The sequence below is a fragment of the Bemisia tabaci genome, chromosome 5 (assembly GCF_918797505.1).
Source record: "Bemisia tabaci chromosome 5, PGI_BMITA_v3".
NCBI classification, from domain to species: Eukaryota; Metazoa; Arthropoda; class Insecta; order Hemiptera; family Aleyrodidae; genus Bemisia; species Bemisia tabaci.
In genome coordinates this window covers 11,412,127-11,435,526 of record NC_092797.1, presented here as the reverse complement: position 1 = coordinate 11,435,526, position 23,400 = coordinate 11,412,127, and the positions used below count along the sequence as shown (strand labels likewise).

General features: G+C 37.5%; 1 protein-coding gene across 6 annotated transcripts in view; it reads left to right on the top strand.

Moving 5' to 3' along the window:
• Positions 1-19,213, top strand: part of trc (Serine/threonine-protein kinase tricornered) — a 330,131-nt gene extending 310,918 nt beyond the window's left edge. For 5 of the 6 annotated variants that reach the window (XM_019058799.2, XM_019058796.2, XM_072300288.1 and 2 more), the window contains 7 exons: positions 4,851-5,025; positions 6,090-6,254; positions 6,991-7,151; positions 9,128-9,285; positions 10,033-10,212; positions 13,172-13,492; positions 16,118-19,213. In XM_019058799.2, the coding sequence (XP_018914344.1) occupies positions 4,851-5,025; positions 6,090-6,254; positions 6,991-7,151; positions 9,128-9,285; positions 10,033-10,212; positions 13,172-13,492; positions 16,118-16,233 (1,276 nt within the window). In that variant the 3' untranslated portion in view covers positions 16,234-19,213. The remainder of the gene's footprint in view (positions 1-4,850; positions 5,026-6,089; positions 6,255-6,990; positions 7,152-9,127; positions 9,286-10,032; positions 10,213-13,171; positions 13,493-16,117) is intronic. The other variant, XM_019058797.2, reaches the window with a different exon arrangement.
• The last annotated feature ends 4,187 nt before the right edge of the window (positions 19,214-23,400 follow it).

Here is a 23,400-nt window from a genome sequence, read left to right as displayed (position 1 = left end):
GGGCGCTCATTTTTCGCACCTACGTGTTACCGTTGAATATTCTCAGCCGATCGTATAATGAGCGTAGCCTTCTAATTGATTCGCTCGAAAATTGATGTCTGTGTTAGTAGTTCTCCTGACGTAAGAACGAAACTTCCTTTCAACTATGCGAAATTTCCACGCTCGGATTGATCTTTTATTGCGAAACTGTTGGGCATTTTCAACTGAAATTTGCGTAGATTTTTCTTAAAAGAACAAGCAAAAATCAGCTACATTGGTGGTATTTGCCGAGTCATATTCCTATAAAAATTGAATAATTCGAGTCAATTTTGGAGCCTTAAAGTGGCTTTACGTTCCTTCTCCTAGGGAATGACTTATCGTGGCTAAGTGTATTGCTTTCTGAAGAGGGACATTCTAAATTCTTTCAATTGTTCCTAGTTTGTGACCATACTATCGGAAAGGAACTTGGTCCACTAATACTCGAAATTAAAACAAATTTGGGGCATCTCATAATGCTCGAAGATGTGGAACAAAAAAATAGTGTATTTTCCTCGGAAATTAAACTAAAAAAGACTCTTCAACAAAGTTCACCTTAATAGGGATTAAGTCCATTGATTCTAATACTCAATCGGTTTCCAAAACCAAAAGTGGATGAAATTTCAATTTGTACCGAGAGATTATTCTTGCAAAACATTTCCAAAGGTAACCGGACTCACCCTCCGTACTAGGGATCATCCCCCTAGATTCCCTATCTGGAGCGTTCATGAAATACGTAACGCTCCAGAGGGGTAGGATCGAGGAGCTCGTTACGCCATTTTCTTTTTAGATGTTAAGAATAGGAATCTACGTCGCCAAAGAGTTACAAGTCGAAAAATCCGAAATTTAGCGCTACGTATTTTATGAACCGAATTCGAATTCACCAAACGTCCTTTCCTCTACCTTTCTCTGAACGGGCCTCCTCGCAAGGTTCTATTTCCAATTCCCACGGAAAGACCCAAGTCGCACTCCAGAACACGGCCACAATACTGCCATGCTAAGGAAGAACGCCGTATGAGCCTTCAGACGTTGCCAAATTTCCGTTGACAAAACTCGAATTTCCTGGTAAACTTCTGAATATTTTTCTTCCAATTTTTCAGAGAATTTTGTTCGTATTTTAATCTAAAATTCCTGAAAATGTCAAGGAAAAATATTAATAATTTTCCTCAAAAATGAACATTTTGTCAAAGGAAACTTGGCAACTCTCGAATGTTCATACGGCGTTTTTCCTTAGCACGGCACAATAGGGTTGGGTCCGCGGAAAATTTTGTATCAGATCGTTCGTATCGTATCCTTGCCGGAGGCCAGCAACGACACGGCCGAGGAACTGCATTCCTGGAACAACAATACCTATTTTTACCAGGCGGATTGTTGGCGCGGGAGGGGGCTCTTGTCCAGGGCTCGGGAGGGGCCCCGAGGGGTCCAGGATGCGAATGGGGACCATTAAAAAACGGGAGTCACTGGACGCAGTGCGTCGAGTGCGTGGGCCCATAAAGTAAGGAACGTTATTGTATTTTCTGACACCTTTCGACCGGGCCTCTTGGGCCGATTCGAGCCGCAGTCAGCGTATACTCTCGTGAGGTTTGAGATCCACGTTAAAGTGAGGTTGCATCCGTGTGAGGCTTTAAGAACAATGCCTACTCCACGCAGGTCCCTCTCGACTGCTGTGGAAAAACGCCGTAAGAACATTCGAGAGTTGCCAAATTTCTCCGGGTGAAACACGTATTTTTTAGGGAAGTTATGCACATGTTTTCTGATGCATGAATTTTCAGATACTTTCGACGGAATTGCGAACAGCATTGTGTGAAAAATCGTTGTCTCCTCCCTCTCCTCCCCCGCCTCCCCCCTCCTCCTCCGTCTTCTTTTTCTTCCTCTTCTTTTCCATCTTCTTCCTCTTTTTCTTCCTCCTCTTCCTCCATTTCTACCTCTTCGTCGTTTTCTTACTCCTCCTCGTTGTCTCCCTCTGCTTCTACTTCTCCTTATTCTTCCTCCCTGTCATCTCCTTGTTCTCCTTATATCTTTCTTCTTCTTCCTCGTCTATTTCTTCTCTTTCTCCTTTTCTTTCTCCTTTTATCCTCATTTCTTCTCCTTCCGGTTCTTTTTTTCCCTCTCCTGCTGAAATTTTGAATGCAATTTTCCGAAAATCTCGAAAAAAAAAAAATTACCAGTTTTCCAAAAAAATCGTGTTTTATCAAAAGAAAGCCAGCAACACTCAAACGTCGACTATTCTAACATTCTAACTTCATTAACTAACACTCCCAAATTCCTCCTTCTGCTAAAATTTTGATTACAATTTTCCAAAAATTTCGGAAAAATTTCACTAGTTTTCCCAAATATTTATGTTTTATCGAAAGGAATCTGGCAACATTCCAACGTCGTTACGTCGTTTTATTTTCTCGTGAGCACGGGACAATCCCCTCTGCACGCATTATTACGCAGGTCCTCGTTGATAAGGGAAGCGTTTGGCTCTTGGGAGCCGGCCAAAAATCGGACAATGGAGCACTTACCAGCGAGTCGATTATCGAATCATTATCGAACGGTCCTCATCGATGAATCCCTATCTTAGCAATGTTTTATATCGATCGAGTTATCGATATCGATTCGACAATCGAGCCGGGCTGGAGCGAGGCCGCGACCGCCCCTGCTCGTGATCGATAAAGATGTCGGGCCTTTTTTCTGGGGTGTGAGGCGTTTTAATCGAGCAGCGTCCCCCGGCGTAACCTTGAAACCGGTGGAGGAAAAACCGCGGATCCGAATAGGGTCTCCCATTGGAGTTAAGCGGTTTTTGCTCGAGGTATCGGCAATCTGGTCCAATATCCTTGCGGGTGCGGGTGTGAGGGTTGTCTCGATTGGACACAAGGAGGAACTTTTGTTAGTCGTATGATCTCGCCTTGAAAGAGGTGTCAACCCCTAATAAATTGCGACGGTTTTTTCTCTCTTTTTTTCGTTGAGGTCTCTTCTTTTCGACCCTTTCAAGCCGAATGTGTAGCAATTAGCTGGTAGGAAGACCAAGTCCTTGAAAAGTAAAGGGATTTCTTAGGAGTGAGTAAATCTTACAGTCTCACTCCGTGGAAGATCAGGAAAGGTATGTGGCTTTGAATTTTCGTGTCCTGTCAAACTTTATGATTCACATCCATCGCACTAATGTGATTTGTCACTGTAGGGTGTCTTAGTCACGGAAAACCGGAAAATGCCAGGGAATTTTAAAAAGTCAGGGGAAACATAGATATGTCAGAGGAAATGACAAAAGTCGCAGGAAAAAATTGTCAAGTCACATTTATTAGCTTTTGATAATGAGTTTGACATTTCGAACAACAAATTTTGCGTAAAAACTAATGTCTTTTCAACTATCTGGCATTTATTCAATCGTCACGGAATTTTACCCAAATGTGACAAGGAAATACGGAAAAGTCAGTGGATTTCATCTGCTAAATTCTGTGGCAACCCCGACAGGAAAAAGTTTTTTCGGAATACCTCGAAAAATCCTTGACAGTCGTTTAATTTCACCAATCAGGAATCTCCTGAAAGTTTTCGGAATTTTTTTTTTTTTTAAAGTTAGTTGATGTCTTTAATCAATTTAAGGATTCTACACTTTTGAATGAGCATCGGGTGAGGGTTAGTGCACACCCATGCTCCAGGCGTTCAAATTTTCAAGAATTAAAGCCGAGTGGAATCAATTTCTGCGGATCAACTCGTCTCGGAAATCCTTAATTTCAGTTTCAGTGAAATGTCATGGACCCTGCACATTCTCTCACGCCACCGCTGAAACCGAAGAAAAATCATTCGAAATCCTAAAATCGGAATCCGTCGCGAACGAGGAACAAACCGAACCAAGTCTCGACGACTTGATGAGCCCGGCTCGGGCCCGTTAACGGCTCCGTTACATTAGCATCCGACGGAAACCGTCGCCCCTCCGACGTAAGAACGTATCTCGATTCCCCCGTGAGCCCTGCTCACCGTCTAACTCTATGCTCTCCAGGGCTCAAGTGAGGATAGAGTCACGCCTTTTTGTCGGAAGAGCGACGGAACGAGGGGCGGAAAGGGGAAATCCGGAAATTTTGACAGAGGCACCGGCGAAGCTGGAGCTGTCCGCGCGACCGCGGTGCGCACGTAATTCAAAACGAGTTAAACGGTATTTGAACTGTAACGCGAATCTAGATCGTCCGATTCCGCTAGCCGACCCCCGACCGGCACCGGGCTCGGCCGATTCGCCCCGTCCTGGAGACGTCAAGACGGAAACGTCCGGAAAAAACTACGCCCAGACGGACGGTGACGATTCGCTGAGCAGTGATAATATCTAAGAGGTGGATTAATAGTTAAAATTAATTAAAATTGATAGATAAAACGATGGACGAAGAAGACAGTGAGAAATTGGAGGGATTCTATTGCAGGGTGTCTGCAAGTCCGGAAAATCTGGAAATAGTACTGATTTTTTAAGGGCGGTCCGGAAGCACTCAAGAAGTGCGGTAATTCCGCAAAAAGGTCCGGAATTTTTTTCATTTTTTTTAAGCGAGAAATTCAAATTTTTGAATTTTTTTGAATTTCGTCATACAAAGGTACTGAAAAAGTACTGAATTTTTCTGTCGAGGAGATACTTAATTTCTTGGAAAAGTACTGTATAAGTACTGATTTTTGGCCAGCCTGTTCTTGTTGACACCCTGTAATCATTGGTAGAAGCCGGTGGTTGAAACAGGGCAGAAAATGTAGTTCCTAATTGCCAAATGCCGTCCAAATTTTTTATTGCCCTGCAAATATTATTTCATCCAGCTCTGCTGAGAATGAAGGTCTTCTTACTATAAGTTTATCTAACGGTGTGCGTTCATTTTTGGTTACAGGTTAGCAAAATTAGAAGAAACTCTGCGAGATGACAGTTTATCGGAGCAGCAGAAACAAGAAAAACGTATGCAACATGCGCAAAAAGAAACGGAGTTCCTAAGGCTGAAAAGGTCCAGGCTAGGAGTCGAAGACTTCGAACCCTTGAAAGTCATCGGTCGAGGAGCTTTTGGAGAAGTAAGTGTCCTTTATTTACTTCATTTCTTATATGAGCTTCCAAAGCAGCACTATCTGTACGGCCAAAGGATCATTCCGAAAGGCAGCACTCATAGTGTTATACCTACGTTTGCCTAAAATGGGCGACAAGATCACAAAAATGTAAATAGCCTTGGATCCTTTATGGATCCAGCAGCTTGGCAACATTGATTTTTCTCCATTTAACTCAATGGAAATATGTCGAATCCTGTTGTGATAAGAATCGATTTTTAAACACAGGTTTAAATGAAGGAACGCCAGTGGTGCCAAATTGCTGGATCCAACTCTCGATGAATAGGTTCTAGTACTTCTAGCAGTCGCCGTAAAGTAATTTGGTAATTCTACCCTGGTAGTGATCAACAATTTTCATAAAACGGCCAAGAAGGTATGCATAAATTTCATGCAATCTACAGTAACTAACGCATTTCGATGAATCCAGTGTTTAAAAATTTTGTCGATGGTACGTAATTTTAGGAATTATGCAAGGCAACTTTTTTAAATTAAATCGAAACTAATATAAAGCAAAAAACAATCATCGTGCTTCTTTTTTTTTAAAGAGACAACCTAACCATTTATCCGTCGCCAGGGTTCCTGGCGGTCTGGAAAACCTGGAAAATCAGGGAATCAACAGCAACCTGGAAAAGTCAGGAAATTTCGTAGTGGTGCGGTGTGCTTTGCGATGTAGCGATTGATATGCCATTCAAACCTATGAAAAAAGATCGAGTATCAGTGCGTTCGCAAAGAACTCCATCGTAATCGATTCTTTACCACAGCTTCAAATGAGATAATATCGATAGTCGACTATCACGCCTCGCCTCTGGAATTTCGCGAGTAGTGTCTAGCGAAAGTGTTCGAAGCTCAGGGAGAGTTAGGGAGCTCAAAAATTTTTGAATAAGAGAAAAGCAAAGAAAATCAGAGAAAGTCAAGAAATCGGAAAATTATGGGAACCCTGGTAGCCACATGGTTCCTGTCCTGACTGTCTCTATACCATCACTATTAAGTTTCAAAAATTTGATCTAACATCTTCTGTCTTTTATCTATTTCAGGTTAGGTTGGTGCAGAAAAAAGATACTGGTCACGTGTATGCAATGAAAATTCTACGGAAAGCAGACATGTTAGAAAAGGAACAAGTTGCACACGTCCGTGCAGAACGAGATATTCTAGTCGAAGCTGATCATCAGTGGGTTGTTAAAATGTATTACAGTTTCCAGGTAAGTAATCGGGATTTTTGTTCTTTTCTTGTCTTGAAGAGCTTGATAGCCTCAACTAAACCGTAACAGTATAAATAGTTCAGCTTCAACAAATGTGACCATGGCCGTCCATGCAAAATGAAATTTCATGTTGCTGAAAAGTGAAATTCCAACGATGTATTAAGGGTTGCGTACGCAACTTGCAACAATTATTTGAAAATATAATATGATACGGAACTATGAAAGACTCATGATTTTTTTCTTTGAAATTAAGATTTTACTGTTTTTCTGCATCATATGGCATACTAAATGTATATTGCAGAATTTTTTTTAAAAAATGCATGTAATTCCACGAAATTTCATCAAATGTCATCGTGAGATTTCATTCTGAAGTTTCTTAAAATTTTGCATCTTCTCAAGGGAGTATTTTCTATCAAGGTGGGTAGAAAAATTTGGTGGAAAAATTAGAAATGAACTTCGATGAAAAGTCCTCAATATTAGCTCCAAAAGGAAAATATTAGCAGTTTCCCCTGTTTTTTTGTCAATAGAAGGCGTGATGTTGCATTACTTGCACTATAGTCTTACAGTTTTAAATGCTAAAGATGACAAATTAAAACTTTTTGTAGCTTTCTCATGAAACTATCTTCTTTGAATTGCAAGCTGCAAATCATCATAACTATAGTTTGTTTCAACGTCTTTTGATGTTTTCGTGCCAGAAAGTAAACACTCTTACCTCAACCCTTTTTTTTGTTAACAGGATCCAATAAACCTGTACCTGATAATGGAGTTCCTGCCTGGTGGTGATATGATGACCCTTTTGATGAAAAAGGACACTTTGAGTGAAGAATGTACACAGTTTTACATAGCTGAGACAGCACTTGCAATAGATTCTATACATAAACTTGGTTTTATTCACAGGTTTGTCTTGAATTTTTACTTACTCTCTCCCTATGTCCATAGGAGAAGTATTTTTTTTACCTTGTCTAAGTTGTCGGAAATGGGGCAAAAATAACACTCAAAAGTAGACAGTTAAATGTTTCTAATAATGGGTCACTAGACAAGTCTGAAGCAGAAGAAAACGTCACATTTTTCTCTTCAAAATCTTACATAGAAAACTATTCGCACGACAGGAAATTTTGAAATCAACTCCTGAACCAGATTCCGTCAAGACTTTTAAACACAGATCAAATGGAAGTTTGATTATACACTTGACGTCGTTTGTATGTTTGCCATTTAACAAATGTTAACAGAAAACATTTATATCTTGTTCAGGAGTTAATTTTCCAACTCCCTGTTGTGTGATTCGTTTTCCTTGAGAAATTTTGAAGAGGAATAACGGAGCGTTGTGCTGGCCCATTTGGAGTACAACTTCTACATTACTGCAGAAATTAAAACTAGAGACAATGAGTCTGGATAAAATAATATTGACCATTTTCAAGCCCCTGTAAAGTGTTAAGGTGATTCGATGGACGCCATATTTTGTGTCAGAACGGCACGCGATATATCGCATCAATTGGTTCCATTTTTTCAGCTACTCGTCATTTTTCTCCAATTTTGAGATTGCAATTCTGTTGTCAGGAGACTAAAGCACTCACTTACCAATTTTAACAAAGAAATTCAACGTAATAAAAGCATGGTTTTTTCAGAGAGAAAACATCGCATTCGATATTGATATTGAAACTGCACTCGAATGCGATATTTTCTCTCTAAAAAAACCACGCTTTTATTACGTTGAATTTCTTTGTTAAAATTGGTAAGTGAGTGCTTTAGCCTCCTGACAATAGAATTGCGATCTCAAAATCGGAGAAAAATTGCGAGTAGCTGAAAAAATGGAACCAATTGATGTGATACATCACATGCCGTTCTGACACAAAATATGGCGTCCATCGAATCACCTTAAACTAGATGGACTCATGAATTTACTAAATTTTGTAATTTGGAACTATTATTTCTGGCTCAGGTTAGAAACAACGCATGTACCGTTAGTTTCCATTGTGCATAATTGTTCTTTACAGATACACAAGAAATTATAGTACCTAGTTGCAAAACGTAGCCTTAGTGGACCACAAGAAAATTAAGCACCAGAGTAGGTGTCTCCCTATGAAAATTTGTCGCACCTCTGGCATGAGCTCTGAAAGCACAGAGTTATATGGAGAACAGGGTTGGAGTGGAAATAGAGTTCCGCCCTTACGTCAGAGGAGCGCCGAATCTTACGTAGAACTCAATGGACGCATTAAAACTATTCAAATTCAACTCACGAGTTGAAAAATAACTTTTTTCATCAAGGTTAATTTGTTCAATAAAAACCTGAGTCCACCCAAGTCAAATTGAGCACTAAAAAGATTTTGGTATGTTCAACTATGGAAAATTTTTTTTGAGTTTATTGAACCTTTTTTGAATTGATTAAAGGTATCCTTAATCAGAGGAGGAAGGAATTTTGTATAAAACCAAGTTCTAGTTCTTTGGCTAATGCTCAGCGGCTCATATTATTTTTGATATTGTTACATTTATGATGCTTTGGAGGGTATGAATAGGTACTTTCTAAACCATCCCAGATCCAGCGTTGAAAATTTTCAGTTTTCCCTCGGCAGGAAAGCAGAACTTGGAGAAGGGGAGGAGTGCACAGGAGCAAAAGACCAGAAAATTAAGGAGGAAAAAAGTAGTGAGAAAGTTCCTTGATCTTAGGCATTTATTTTTTGCTGCGTATCACTTTTTCACTCAAAGGAAGGATTTTAAGCAATCTAAACTTTCAGATTCTACTTCCCATAACTATACACAGCTTTTTTTGTTTTCTAACACACAGAGCTTTCTTTCTTCATACTGTACCTTTTTGGAAAGAAAATATTCAACTTTTTAGTTGATTTAACCTCATTTTGTTTGTTTCTTATTTACAGGGATATTAAACCAGACAATTTATTATTAGATGCTCGAGGACATATTAAGTTATCAGATTTTGGGCTGTGTACGGGTTTGAAAAAATCTCACCGGACAGACTTTTATAGAGATCTCAGTCAAGCTAAACCATCGGATTTCAGTAAGTTTCTTCTTAATCGTGAGTATTTCGATGAAATTGGTTTACATTGATTTTTTTCTTCTACCATAGCAGTCAATTTAATGACCAGCTTCTTTAGGAGGCAAATGTCATGATTATAAATAAATATAATTGCATTAATGATGTATCCATTTTGACTGAATAATATAATTTTTAAAGTTTAAGGAAATTAGAAGCATTGTAATTACCTATTGAAGGGGTAAAATTAATGGCTTCCTGCTCTTTTATATTAGAGCAAAGTATTTGAGGTTCCCGCAGCCTTATCACTGAGATTCTGTGTTTATGGACCATCAAGACAAGACAAGACAAGACAAGACCTAGGAGAAAATGGAGTCATGTGATTGATCGACTTTGTTACTAGGTAGCTCTCGATGGGTAATAGAACCGCACTCCTGCGGTCTAGCATCATGGAATGCAGCACCGCTATGGTGCAGTCCTATTTCGTCTCTTCGGATCTTCATGTAAAATTGTTAAGATTCAACCATTCCAGAGTTTGTCCAGAATTATGTATCTCATGAGGGAGTCGAATTCTGTCTTACTAGATGGAAGGAAAATTATGTAAATGAAGAAGAACAGAAAAAAATTATTACCTTTATATTTACTCTCTCCTAAGCTTATTATTATTTACTTCTCATTCTCACACTGTGATAAACTTAGGTTAGGTTAACTAAATGTGTATGCTGATTGTTTGTCATCCTCCTGTTCTTCAAATGAGTTATCATTAAATGACATTTTCTCTATTTTCAGCTTCAAGTCCAATGGATAGTAAACGTAGAGCTGAAAGTTGGAAAAAAAATAGACGAGCTTTGGCGTACAGTACTGTTGGCACGCCCGATTATATTGCCCCTGAAGTGTTCCTACAAACTGGATATGGTCCAGCCTGTGATTGGTGGAGTCTTGGAGTTGTTATGTATGAAATGCTAATAGGTGAGTCCTTGCAGCAACTACGGTTGAGTATTTTCCACCAACTGTGGTCAATTATTTGTTACTTTTTACTTGATAGCTGAGACCTTGAGATTCTAAGAGACGACTGATGAACAATTTCCATTTTTTCTTTTTTTTCCTCTCACACAATAAAATTTGAGAATTATGTGTGCTCATAAGAAACAAGCAAATTTTCAGATTCCTTTCTACTGTATTCAGTTAATAATGGTGTCATTACTCAATACAAGGGTCGTCCAGAAAGTAAGTTTACCTATTCAATATCTTCTAAATCAAGATAGATAAAGAAAATCTGTAAAAAGCGTTGAAAAGCCACTACTCTTGGTTTTCTAACGCGCTATAGATTAATTTTAAATTTACTTTATAATAACGCCAGGAAAGTGGGTATTTCTGAACCCACCTTCTCTCCGCACGGGTCCAGAATTTCATGGAGCGTCATCCGCACGTTTGCCGTTACACCTATTGCTTATGGCAAAAATGTGGCTTAGAGGTGGTGAAAATTATGTAAAACATAAGTGAGGACATTTTTCAACTAGGAAATTGTAAGATTGATTGTGTTTATTTAGAAAATTGGTGGGTTTTGACTGCAGGTCATGGGAATGTTAGGCTACATTTGGTAAAATCGTGTAGTTGTAATACTGAATTTGGTTTAGAAGTGTTAATTGAGTTCTATTGTTCGTTTCCTCACCAATAGAGGTGACCCTGAGCTGCTTAGTTCCGGGTTTATTTGTAATAAAAAAATTGTAAAAGCTGCATATTTTTTCAAATGATGCATCTTTGAGGAAATTTCTTTGAGAACAAGCAAGATAATTTGAAAGCTTTTAAATGGATCTGTCAGCAAGTGAAAGTTAATGTTGACAATTTAGTAAACCTCTGCCCAGATGCAGAGAAAACACGGTGAATCTTGTTACTTCCTATTTAAGAATCTTCTTATTAATGTATTACATGTTTTTTAACCACCTCAAAGCCACTTTCTATCTGTAAGCAATTGGCTTTAATGTAACGGCTCATGTGTGGATGATGCTCTGTGAAATTTTGGACCCCAGCGGAGAGAAGGTGGTTTCAGAAAAACTCACTTTTCCTGCGTTTTTATGAACCAAAGTTAAAAATCTATAACGCGTTAGAAAGCCAAGAGTAGTGGCTTTTCAATACTTTTTACATATTTTCTCTATCTACCCTCGTTTAGACGATATTTAATAGAGACCTTACTTTCTGGATGACCCTCATAAATTGCATCTATGGCTCAAGTCAGCTGTACCTCAGTCAGCGGCTCATCAATTCTCTTCCTTTTTAATTTTTGAAGGTTACTACTTTTAAGTTTAAAATATATTTCTCAAAGAAGTAAAAATAATCCATAATAATTTGAAGAAATTTTATCAAGTATCTCTCCAATTGATGAATAAAATACAGTAAGACCTTGATTTATCCGATTGCAATTCAAAGGATCGATCTTCTGGTCCCTTCAAGGGGGCCATAAGAGCAATTTGTTAAATTTTTTGACAAAAAATGTATTGGAATCTCGATCAGATTGGATTTAACAAATTGTAATTCTTCATAAATTTTTTATTTCTCCCCATAAATTAGAAAGACGAGTGAAATTCTCAAGTCTTGTCTTGTCCTGACACTGGCATATCGTTTTCAGAAGATGCACGCGAATTTTGACAAAAAATATGTCCCAAGTTTTTTTGGGCTGGGAGTGCAAAATAAATAAGTTTCACTAACAAAAGGAAAACTTGCATTCGCATGAGAAAGGATTCTATAGGGAGCAGTGTAAAAAAATACTAGGTAGGAACTGGGCAGGCAGCTTCTGAGCTCTTTTGGTTTAATTTATCTTCTTTTGGTGAAAAGTATCCATTCTGTCTTTTCTCTCTTTCAACTGGAGCCTCAGTATTCTTTACAGGTAAAAAAAAGACGGAAGAGGTCCTTTTTTTGGTAGTCCTGTTTTACTTAAGGATTCAAATGAATTATCAGACACGCCATGAATTAAGGCAATTATACACTGTGTCACTACGATCACAATCTGGAACAATTTACGTTTTTTCTGAGGGAACACTTACCGAGGGGGAAAATAATGACTTATTGAACTTTTATGCTAAAATTATGCTAAAATGCTTTTGATTTATGCTAAAACACGTTGTTTTGAGTAAATGGAATTCCGCAATTTAACGGATCAAACCGTCGGTTTTGTGAAATCCGATAAATTGAGGTCTTACTGTATGACTGGATGCCTGCAAAATGGAGAAATGTCATTTCTGAGTTTACTCTATCTCTGAGTTAACAATCAATGCATCAGTGCAATGGTTTTTGCTATGCTCCATAGATGAACTCTTATCTTTTTCTGGACAAATTTTAGCTGTTAATCATCATCATTTTGGGTCAGTGGCATAACTAGGAATCATCACGCTCCCCCACCTATCTCAGGCACACCAAAAAAATTTTGAGCAGCGCACTCCCCCCCCCCCCCCCTCCTTTTCCACCACCAAGTAATTCAGATTGGAACAATTTTTTCTCTCTTTAATTTTTGCGCTCCTTGCAATGCTGTGCTTTCCTGCCCGGCAAGGGGGTCAAGGGTGATAATCATGCCACTGTTCAAGATCATCATTTATATAAAAGAAACGTAGATATTTTCCCAAAAATACATCAAAACAGAGAATATGAGTCTTTGAAATATTGACTACTCCGCAGTAAGACCAAAAGAGGCAGAATCTCTCAATCAAACGTATGGTCTAAAAGGTTTTAGTTCTTCGTATTTTTAATTATCTCTTTGTATTATCAATTGTTTGGGAGAAATGGTTTGGAAATGTTAAAAAATTCTCTCATCTTGATCCAAGATAAATTTATTTTTCATTTATAATTCGTAGAAGTAAAAATAAGAAGCTCTAACTGACATCAGTGTAATAGCTTTTACAGAAACAGCTCACCTAACCCTGTCTATATTTTCCAGGTTACCCCCCGTTTTGTAGTGAAAATCCTCAAGAAGCCTACAGGAAAGTCATGAACTGGCGAGAAACACTATCATTCCCACCTGAAGTACCTATAAGCGAAGAGGCAAGAGAAACGATTTTAAGGTTTTGTTCCGAAAGCGACCGAAGACTAGGATCATCGAGAGGGATAGAAGAACTGAAGCAAAACAATGCATGTCCATTTTTCCGTGGAGTCGATTGGGATCATATCCGAGAGAGACCTGCGGCTATCCCCGTTCAAGTCAGATCTATCGATGACACGTCTAACTTCGATGAATTCCCAGATGTGAAATTAGAAATTCGTAAGTATTGGTTCTGCCTAGACATTCTTTCTTATTTGCGGGAATTTTTATCTAAGTGGTTTTTGTGATTGAGCAAAGAAGAAGAGCATTCGTTACTCATTCATAGAAAATGCACCAAAATATGGCGGGAATAAAGTGACAGGATGTTAGAATAATGCTGGGACCACACCGTTTAAAAAGGAAAGAAAAAAAAATCACAACTTACGATTGAGGACACCGCAGGAATAACAGCCTAACTGGGTTGTGAGAAAAACACATTAAAAGTTTGGTATTTGATATACTAAACCGACTGTGCTTTGCGGGCACCCTGCTTTTTTTGTTTTTGGGTGACCCAACCTTTGTGTAGACGCATTTAGCAGTGATGTCATGGAACAACTTTGTCGTCTCGACAACTCGAAAGTCGAAACGTGCCCCAACAAACAAACATAACCTCCAAAATGATAAATTGACGAAAGATTGCTAAAACTAGTCTGAAACCCATCAATTGATCCATGGGACTTTAAAATCATGAAAACTAGTCATTTACAGAAACGTTCGAGGTCACAATCACAAGAATTGATTGTTTAATAAGCTGGTAACATCATACATAGTCATCAAGCGACTCTCCCTACCCTCCTGCATATATTCCGCAGATTCCTCCATGTTCGTTTGTTAGGGCACGTTTCGACTTTCGAGATACCAAAATTAAATCGAGATGTGACATCACACCAAATGCGTCTATTGAAGGATGCCAGGTTGATATTGCGATACATTTTCGGTTTTCACAAAGATATACTTAATTTGCAAAATCAGTTTATGGGATGTTATTGCGTCCAACAATCATTTTCATTGAAGTTAATGAGTAAAAATCATTATTTAGAGCAAAATTATTGCAAAATGAAACTAAACCAATGCTGACTTTACAAGATAATGCCAAAAAGGGAACCAGCACCTGCTCTCTCCCTCTTCAGCTTACAATGAATCATTGTAATGATTGAAGTTTGGTCATGGTTTCTGTTTTAAAAAATGGTATGATTGTTTGAAAAGTGTTGCAAGTTGTACAGCCGTATACCTGGAGCCGTGTTAAAAATGTAGCGTCTATGCAGTAAATATTTGCACCCAGAGCTTTTGAGGGACGGTTTTACCACCTCTGAGGCCATCAAAGGCCTTTACGCATGTAGGCCCATTGCTCCAGAGGCCTGACTTAACCGGAAAATTAGGATTTTAACCTCCAGCTGTTACCTGACTATGTTCTACCCATACCACGGTATAATCCAGGGCATGGAGAATCTGAAAAGCCAATGGGAGCAATAACAACCTATATGCGTGTAGGCTGTTATTTGTGCGGTGTCTCAGTTAGGGATCCCAAAAAGAACCGAGGCTTTTCACTCAGGAGCTTGCCCATTTATGAATTTGCTCTCAGCAAACAAAAGTAAGAACATTATGCAATGAAGTTAGCTGGATGAGTTAATAATATTTCTGATCCTTAAAATTAAAAAAATTGATCTCGGTAATTGAACTAGGTAGAAATTAAGAGAAACGAGAGATTTTAGAGTTAGTATTTAAATTAAACTATTGATATTCTGTAAAAAATAATGCAAATCAATGTCAGAAATTTGATTCTCATCTAACAAAGAATGGAACTCAATCCAATCAAAGTAAAATTATTATCATATATGGATATTTTTTTATATCCTGAGGAATCATGTAAAACGGATTTTTCTTTTACCCCATTACTTTAAGATTATTTTTTTCCTCTGGCACTTGACTTATTTGATGTGGTTAAAATCAGTAACTTTCACAAAGCATATAGGCTTACTCCAACAGAAGGTTCACTCCCAGCACTTCACTGTGGAGGAAGAAGATTAGTGCTGGGAATAAATGTTTACAATTTGTCTACGGACCGGAGTCTGGGGCGGTTCTCAACGTTGTCGGTTCCTACTTCAGGGTGCCTTTCTCCAGCTACTCTCTAACATAAGTGAATGCATTCATTTGGCAACAATGCAGAGACGTTGGAAAGTACAAAATGCGACACATTGAAGTAAACGGGGGTGAACCTTTTGTCGGCACCAGCCCATATAATCAGCGGTACCTTCAGATCATTCGGAATAGTCCTAAAATTTATTTGAAGATGCTGAAAATGTAGATACTTAGCTTACAAAATAAATTCTGTCAGTCAACAACAGAAAACTACTGTAGAAAAGCTCCTTTTTGTTACTTTGCAACTTTTACCAACAAGAAAGAAGTTTTGCAAGAAAAACATAAAATCAGTTAAATTCACGAAAAAAATGAGGTTAAGTAAAGTAATAGTGTGCAATGAAACAACAGTCTTGCACAGGAGATAAATAGTACAGCACTGAGGTTTGTTGCGTTAGTCATTCTTCTAATACGATTTTGGATTAATATCCTTACTATTTCACAAATATGTACATTGCCTCATAGTCCTTTTTTTAGTTAGTTAACTAATAGTTTCTCCATGTAAGTGCAGAAAATCTTAGGAGTAATAATTTACTCTCTTTGCACTTACGATCATTACGCAAACAAATGCTTTCTTTTATCAAGTTTTATTTCTTTGCTTGGTAGTGTAGAGAACAGGTCATAATAGAAATGTTAAAATATTCTAAGCTTGCTATTTTTCTGTTTCAGCTGCTGCGCCTTTGAACCAAGAAGGTGAAGTTATCTACAAAGACTGGGTATTCATAAACTATACATTTAAAAGGTTCGAGGGTCTGACGCAGCGAGGGACTCCAACAAAGAAATAATTTCAGGAACCTCGTAAAATTGCATAATAACAACCACCACTGCCTGACACTATTTCTTTCACTGAGCAGGATAACTAATATAGACTTCTATTTTTGTTTCGCTAGGGAAAAACACAAATTTATAAAAAATGGCAATTGAATAAAAAATGAATCATCGCATTATTTTGTTAATATAATAAGAGAATGTGGAAAAGTATATTTATGATTCTTGAAAATTAGTCACTAATCCTGGGAACGTGATGGTATCCGAACAGGAAAAAGAATCATAGATTTTATACATTTTTTCTTCTCTTGAGTTGTTCTGTTCTATTTTGTTTTTGTTTTCTATTTTGCTTCGTTCTGTCTGTGTTTCTTTTTCTCTCACAACTTGTTTCAATGCAGAGTTCCAACCCCTTTCTTTTCATATCTCATCCATTGTACATTATCGTCGTATCTCATTGCGTATCAAGACTACTCAAAATTTTTTTAGAATCGATTTATTTTTTAAAAGAAAAATATGTACACATAAATTTATATTTTTTAGCGCCTGTAACAAAATATTAAGATATTTTTCTAGCTGTGAAACAATTATCAGAATTGAAAGCTTTACTCATGCTAAGTAGTTATTCTTTTTCAATTACATCTTCTTTTATTTTCATCGGCAAACATTCGTCTCTCTGAATTTTCATCATTTTCTTGGTTAGTCAAACTTAACCACTTTTAGTTGAAATCAATGTCCTCACCTTCTTGATCCAAGTTTTACTTCTGCCGTCTTATATCAATCATAGTTGTTCAATCAATTTTAGAATTTCACTCAATTTTAAACATATCACAACATGGCAAAAGTGTAGGATTTAATCTTGGACTTCCAAGCATTTAAAGGAACAGTTCTCTGTCATAAAATTTCCTTTCGGTGTGTCATGAAATTACTCAGAAGTAAGTTAGGAAGTCTTCCTTTGTTCGGAACTCCTGTTTCTTTTTTACCAAGAATCGATAAGCTCATGTAGCACCAACAGGAAGGGGACTAAATATATGTTCAGCCAGTATTTCTGTATTTATCCTTGCCCATTATTAATAAAATAGGTTACCTCCTTAGTTGATTGCACCTTACAGAGGAAACATTTTTGCATTATCGCTCTTTTAGTGTTGAGCACGCCTGATGTTACAATTTTTAACAATATTCAACTCTCTTTTTGAAGATCTGATTTATTTTAAGAGGCAATGGTATGCAGTTGGCTCAGTCTGTTAATTCAGTCTCAGTTTTCATCTGTTAAATGCAAGAGCAAATAAACCCTCTGTTCAAATAAATATCCTTAGAAAAAAATATTTCTTTCGCTTGTCACAGCAAAGTTTTTGAATAGACTTTCACCCCATTACATTTACCTATATCTTCCAATATTTATGAACTCACTTTATCAAGCTTTTTGCCCATATTCTACTTCCCTTGCTTTGGCCACGATGTTGAGGTTTCAAGGCAGCAAGTTTTTTCTTATTTTTCTATTTGTAATAACCTAAATTTTCAATTGGTATGTATTGCTAGCCAAAAGGGTCCTTTTTAGTGTGCCTACAGACTTAGTTTTTCAATCCATTAGCTTGTTATTCTATTCTTCTCGATTAAATAACTTATTTTCTAACCGCACAAAAATTGCAAGAGGTTCGTTCTTATGCTTTCTTGCAGAACTTGAGACTCTTCATTTTAGATGTTTCTTGAAAGTAGAAAAAATTGTTAGAAAACAAACGGAAGAAGGATCCATGAGGAGAGAGCTGCCTGTTTGATTTTGTAGTGGACTCACGCCACTATTATCCATGTAATTTCTGAATCAGTTCAAGTATGTTTGTATTATTTTCTTTTTATGACAAGTTAGTCAGCAGTATGTGTGATTACTTTGAACTGTTGGACCTGGGTGTCTGCTGGACTGGAAAGTAAGAGTATGTGTCAATTTAAATGAATGAATTACATTTTTTCTCCCTCTTCTTGAAGTGCAAAAAGTACGAAACATATGTGTTTGTTATTTCGTAACAGCTCGTCGTGAAAATATAATTTTCAGGGCCTGATGTACAATATTTATGTGGTCTCTTTTTCCGTCTTTTAGAATAGCTTTGCTTTTTTTAAAAAAAATATGTATCCTATCTTAATTTTCCCTAGGAACTCTGCATAACTCTTAATCTTGTTGTCAATGAATTTCCTCCGCTTGGGATCAGTTCTTTTGTTTCTTGTGACAAAAACCTTTATTAGTCTCCCATTTTCTTTTCAATTTTCTGCTGGACTATGTTGTCAACTGGAAAAAAGAACTTCAAAACTGTTACTGAAAACCTTAAAAATGTTTTTGCATTTAAGAATCCCGTACCCCGTTTTAGATGTCTCATCTAAGTTTGTTGTCTATTTATATCACTTGGTTTTCTTATTGATTTCATCTTTTCGGTGTCCCTAAAGCTCCTCACTTAATTTCAAATTCCATCATGTACCATGTAATTAAATATTGTAAAAAATTTTTCCTTTCCTGTCTCCTTGTTTCGTGTTCACCGTATCATGATTGAATGTAGAAACTCTAATTTACTTGTCCTTTGGTAATGTGGTAATAGGATTTTACGCTGAATGACTTGTTGTGATCAATTGATTCTGGAAAATCTCAAAAAAACCTCTTTTAATTTATTTTAATTACGTTTTGAATTAATAACATTCAATTTTATTTGTTTTATCTAGGAAATATCTCATTGTATGTAGAATCATTATTCACGTGTATAAATATTAATGCTACTGGCAATTATTGTTGAAAATAATGATAGTGATTAATTTAATTCTCTTTTTTTATCATTTAGTATTGTTTGTTTATGAAATGAATGAATAAAGAAATAATTCAAAATTGAAAACTTATGTTCAATGCTATTTGTCTCAACTCTCAGGCCATACAATGGAACAGCGTGAGAAAAACTTTGAATGGTTTCATCATGTTATGGTGATCCTCTATGTTCAATTAAAAGGATTTTGATAATTGCTTAATATTGTATTTTTTCTGTCTCCTGCTTGACGATCAGAATGCCGTACATATTTCTACGAATAGAAAATCCTCACTTCTTTTGTTTTCAACTGGGTTTCAGGAAGATCGAAAACATGCCATAAAAAATTTGGATGTACTGCACCAAGATAGGAACTTATTTCTTAAAAATTTCCTATCCTACGAAAAAGCTGAGATGGGGCATCTTGAGTATACTGTATTCAAGAGCATGTAAGACTTCTCTGCGCCTAAGCTGAATAATGTATATTGACAGTGAAATAGCAGGAATGCTTCCTCATTTTTGTTGTTTCAGAATCGTCTCTCCCTTCATATTTGATTAATGGAGAACAAACCAACCCTATTGCTTGAAATTTTCATTGAATATTCTTAAAGAGAACAACCGTCAGGAAAATTTTGAAGAAATGATTAATATTAGAGTATTTTTTTACTTTGAAAGGTAACGTATGACAGAAAGTCTGTAACTTTGCAAACCAAGAGACACACTCTTGCAGTTTCACCTTTGATATATGTATTTTGAGACTGTATCTGTAATTGCAAGTTTTCAAGGTTTGAGAAAATCGTGTTTGAATTTTCAAAATCACTGCTCTATGACATATTTGAGACAATGAGGGTCTAGCTTAAGGGTTTATTATAGAATCCTCTAAAAGGTGATTTTTAGAAATCTAAAATCAAAGCAATAATTGAGGGGCTCGGAGGACAAGGCACATAAGTGCAGTTTTTGAAAAATTGAGGTATTGATGATTTCAAGTAAGACTAGTCTCAATGCATATTATGTGGAAAATTTGCTCAAAAATTCCAATTTTCAAGCATCAAAAAGTCAGTTCAAACTTTCTTTCTGCCTTAAGGATCCATTTGATTTCGGAACTTCAAACATGTATTTCTCGAAATATCAAAAACTGAACTTATAAGCATTATCCCCCAAGCCCCTCAATTGTTAATGAGTCACAGTGGATTTAAAAAAAAGCTACACGTGCTGTTTTCACAGGGAACTGGTTCCTTGTGTGTGCATTAAACTAAGTCTTGAGGTACTTTAATGGAGGTGAAATGATAGATTTCAATAAAAATCAAGATATTCTCTAGTCCTCCAATAAGTTTAAGTAAAAAACGTAGCCTTTGGTACTTTTCAAGACAATTAAGAACAAATTATTAAATCAGACCTATGGAATCGATATTAATTAAATACTGAACGTTTTACTGATGGACAATAAAAATTGAGAAAGTGGTCATACCACAGTAATGTAATTCAGTGATGGCGAGGACAAGCAGCAAATCAATGAAAATTCTGAAAGTTCGACTTGAATTCTTGTAGCCGCTTTTTCATGTATAATTCGACCTACCCTCACTTAAATTCATATCTGACTGAAAAAATTTTACAAAAAATCTGGAACTTTGCACGAACATACACTTGGTAGGTACATTCAAAACTGTAAGTCCTTTCAAGAAATAAAAAATAGCATAAGGTACCTGTAGTCGACGTCCACCACTGTTATGGATATGGTCTTTCTCTGCCCCCAGAGGCTTCTCTGATAAGGCAGTGGGGGAGGGGGGACTGAATTCGTAGGTAATTTTAACCAGTGCGTGGTCCTTCCTGGCCCCGTACTCATCATCAGAGAAAACTCTAGAGGCAACGGAACTCTCAAATTCGAATTCATCTTTTTCCAAGCCTCTACGTCAATTTAAGGGCCCTTGTATTTTTTGAAGGGGGCTCTGACCCCCACCTTTAGGGGTCAGTATTTTAGACAAAGATGGGCCAAATTTGGATTTCTCGGTGTCCATTTAGGTACCTAACAAGGTATCACATTAGGATGGAATAAAAATCGACAGGTGTTACCTACATGGACTAAATTTTCAGGTTCAAAGTCGAAAGTTCTCCGATCGAGTTAAAATGATATCGGGTTCATTGGAGCTCACAACTGGCGAACAAGAAAGTGAATCCCCGAAAACGGTCAATAACACTCGTCTTTCGGCTCAAGAGTCTCGAGACCAAGCGCAATCGATTCTATGCCTCAAAATGCGTCGTTAAGATAGTATAAATAATTAAACGAAACGACGTTTTCTTCTTTATTTTTTTCTTTAAAAAAAAGAATAGAAAATTAATACGAAGAAAATAAACACCAAAAAAGAAAAGAAGAACAGTGGAGATCTTGAAATATCGCAATCAAAAGAAATATGTTTCATCTTTGACCATCGATATGTTCTATAGTTAAACTTCATTTTTTTTCTCGATTCTTTCCAAAGTAAATTACGTCACACCTCGACATCGGATGTGATTTTTAACTGATAACATGGCTCCCCAGAAAACGTAACTTTCGTGTCAATGCCACTTTTCAATTGACAAGTTTCATAAATTTCGATCGAAGTAGTTCGTTTTCCACACTTTTACTTTTCAAGTTTTCGTCAGAATGGATCCTCATTTGAGCGCTGTCGTCCTTTACTTCCTGGTTGGTCTTGTTACGGAGGTAAGTCTGTGCACGACAGTCCTTTTTCAAGCAAAAGTAATTCTTAAAGGGTACCAGATAAAAAGTAAAACCTTACACATTAATCATAATGCGTCTCTAGAATGAGAGGTTTTACGAGAAGCTGCTTTACTTTAAAATGCTGGTGAGGGCCGGTTAAGGGGGTAGCCACATGGGCCGCGGCCCATGGCGGCAAAATTAGGAGGCGGCAAATTTTGCAATTTTTTTAAATGCAGGTACAAAAAAATCGGATTCAGAAAAAAATTACAAACAAGAAAAGGTGACGAAATCTCTCATTTCCTGAGAGTTCATTAATTTATAATTTTGTCGTATTTCGGTGACACAAAAGACTGCGCACCTTTAATTAGTTGAGTTAAGAGAGAAACCAAACACGTAATTTGGCCTGGAGCGGCGCGGCGCAAAGAGAAATGATGACGAGAACTTGAGATGAAAAGGAGAAGCCCTAGACGCGGCGGTCGGCATTTAACACATACTAGCGCCCACGAGACTGCATGAATACTTCACGTCACGCATTGCGTCAAACACAGTACGGTCGACAGCGGTCGGCGCGGTGCGAAACGCACAGTGCCTACAAGACTACATGAATACTTCACGCATTGCGCCAAATACAGTGTGGTCAGCGCGGCACGGCGGCGGAAGTTAAAATTATTAAACCACATTTATGTTTGTTCTTTCTTAATTTTTTAGTTCATTTCTTACAAATGAAAGGCCTTGTCCCCACAGAGATTAGGTTTACGGAACTGAACTTCCGCGCGGAGTTCCGTGAACTTTTGCTAGTAGTGTTGACAGGGCTTACGCAAAAAATGTGTCCAACACGAGTGAACGCGTTTTATGCACCCTGCTCCCTCCGGAACGTTCACTTGATGGTTTTTATTGATGTTTCGAAATGAATGAGAAGAGGGCGGCAAAATACAGGCGGCCCATGGACGGCAAGTAAGTAAATCCGGCCATGATGCTGGTACCTTTCATCAACCCTCACTGAAATAGCTAATTAAAATACGCGCTTCCCATGATCTCTAAATACCTCCATCACCATATCTGTATCTTATATCGTTCGTCTACGTCTAGTATGAGGATTCGGCTTGGAGGAGCATTTTATGAAAATTCGGACTGAAAAAACTCCCAGAAATATCAAGCTAATCAGTGAGAGGTCAGTCCAAAGTTTAAGAGACGGAGTTTTAAGAACAAGCTGTTCAAAGTTTTAATCTGCCCTACTGGGTTCAAAATTGTTCGAATTCGAGTGTAATTTCACGTCCTCTTGCCATCGCGCCTTCCATTTTGCCGATGCAACACGGACATCCATCAAGCACGAATAGTTGTATCTCTGCGCCGTCATCAACGCGCGTTGAGGTGTCTCATGTCAAAAACAAAGAAAGAAAGAAATAATTAAATAAAAACTATTCTGTTTTTCAGAATTCATACGGATAAAAACTGGACAATTCCTTTATAATGATAAAATAGTGAGGACACTTATTCTACATTACATGAGACACCTCAACGCGCGTTGATGACGGCGCAGAGATACAACTATTCGTGCTTGATGGATGTCCGTGGTCCATCGACAAAATTGAAGGCGCGATAGCGTGAGAAATGAACTTGCAATGCTCCGCTCCATGCTGCTAATATAGTCCAGTACCACATGTACAAATAAGAGGTCCCGTGTGCAGCTTCGTGGGTAAAATTGTTGTGATATG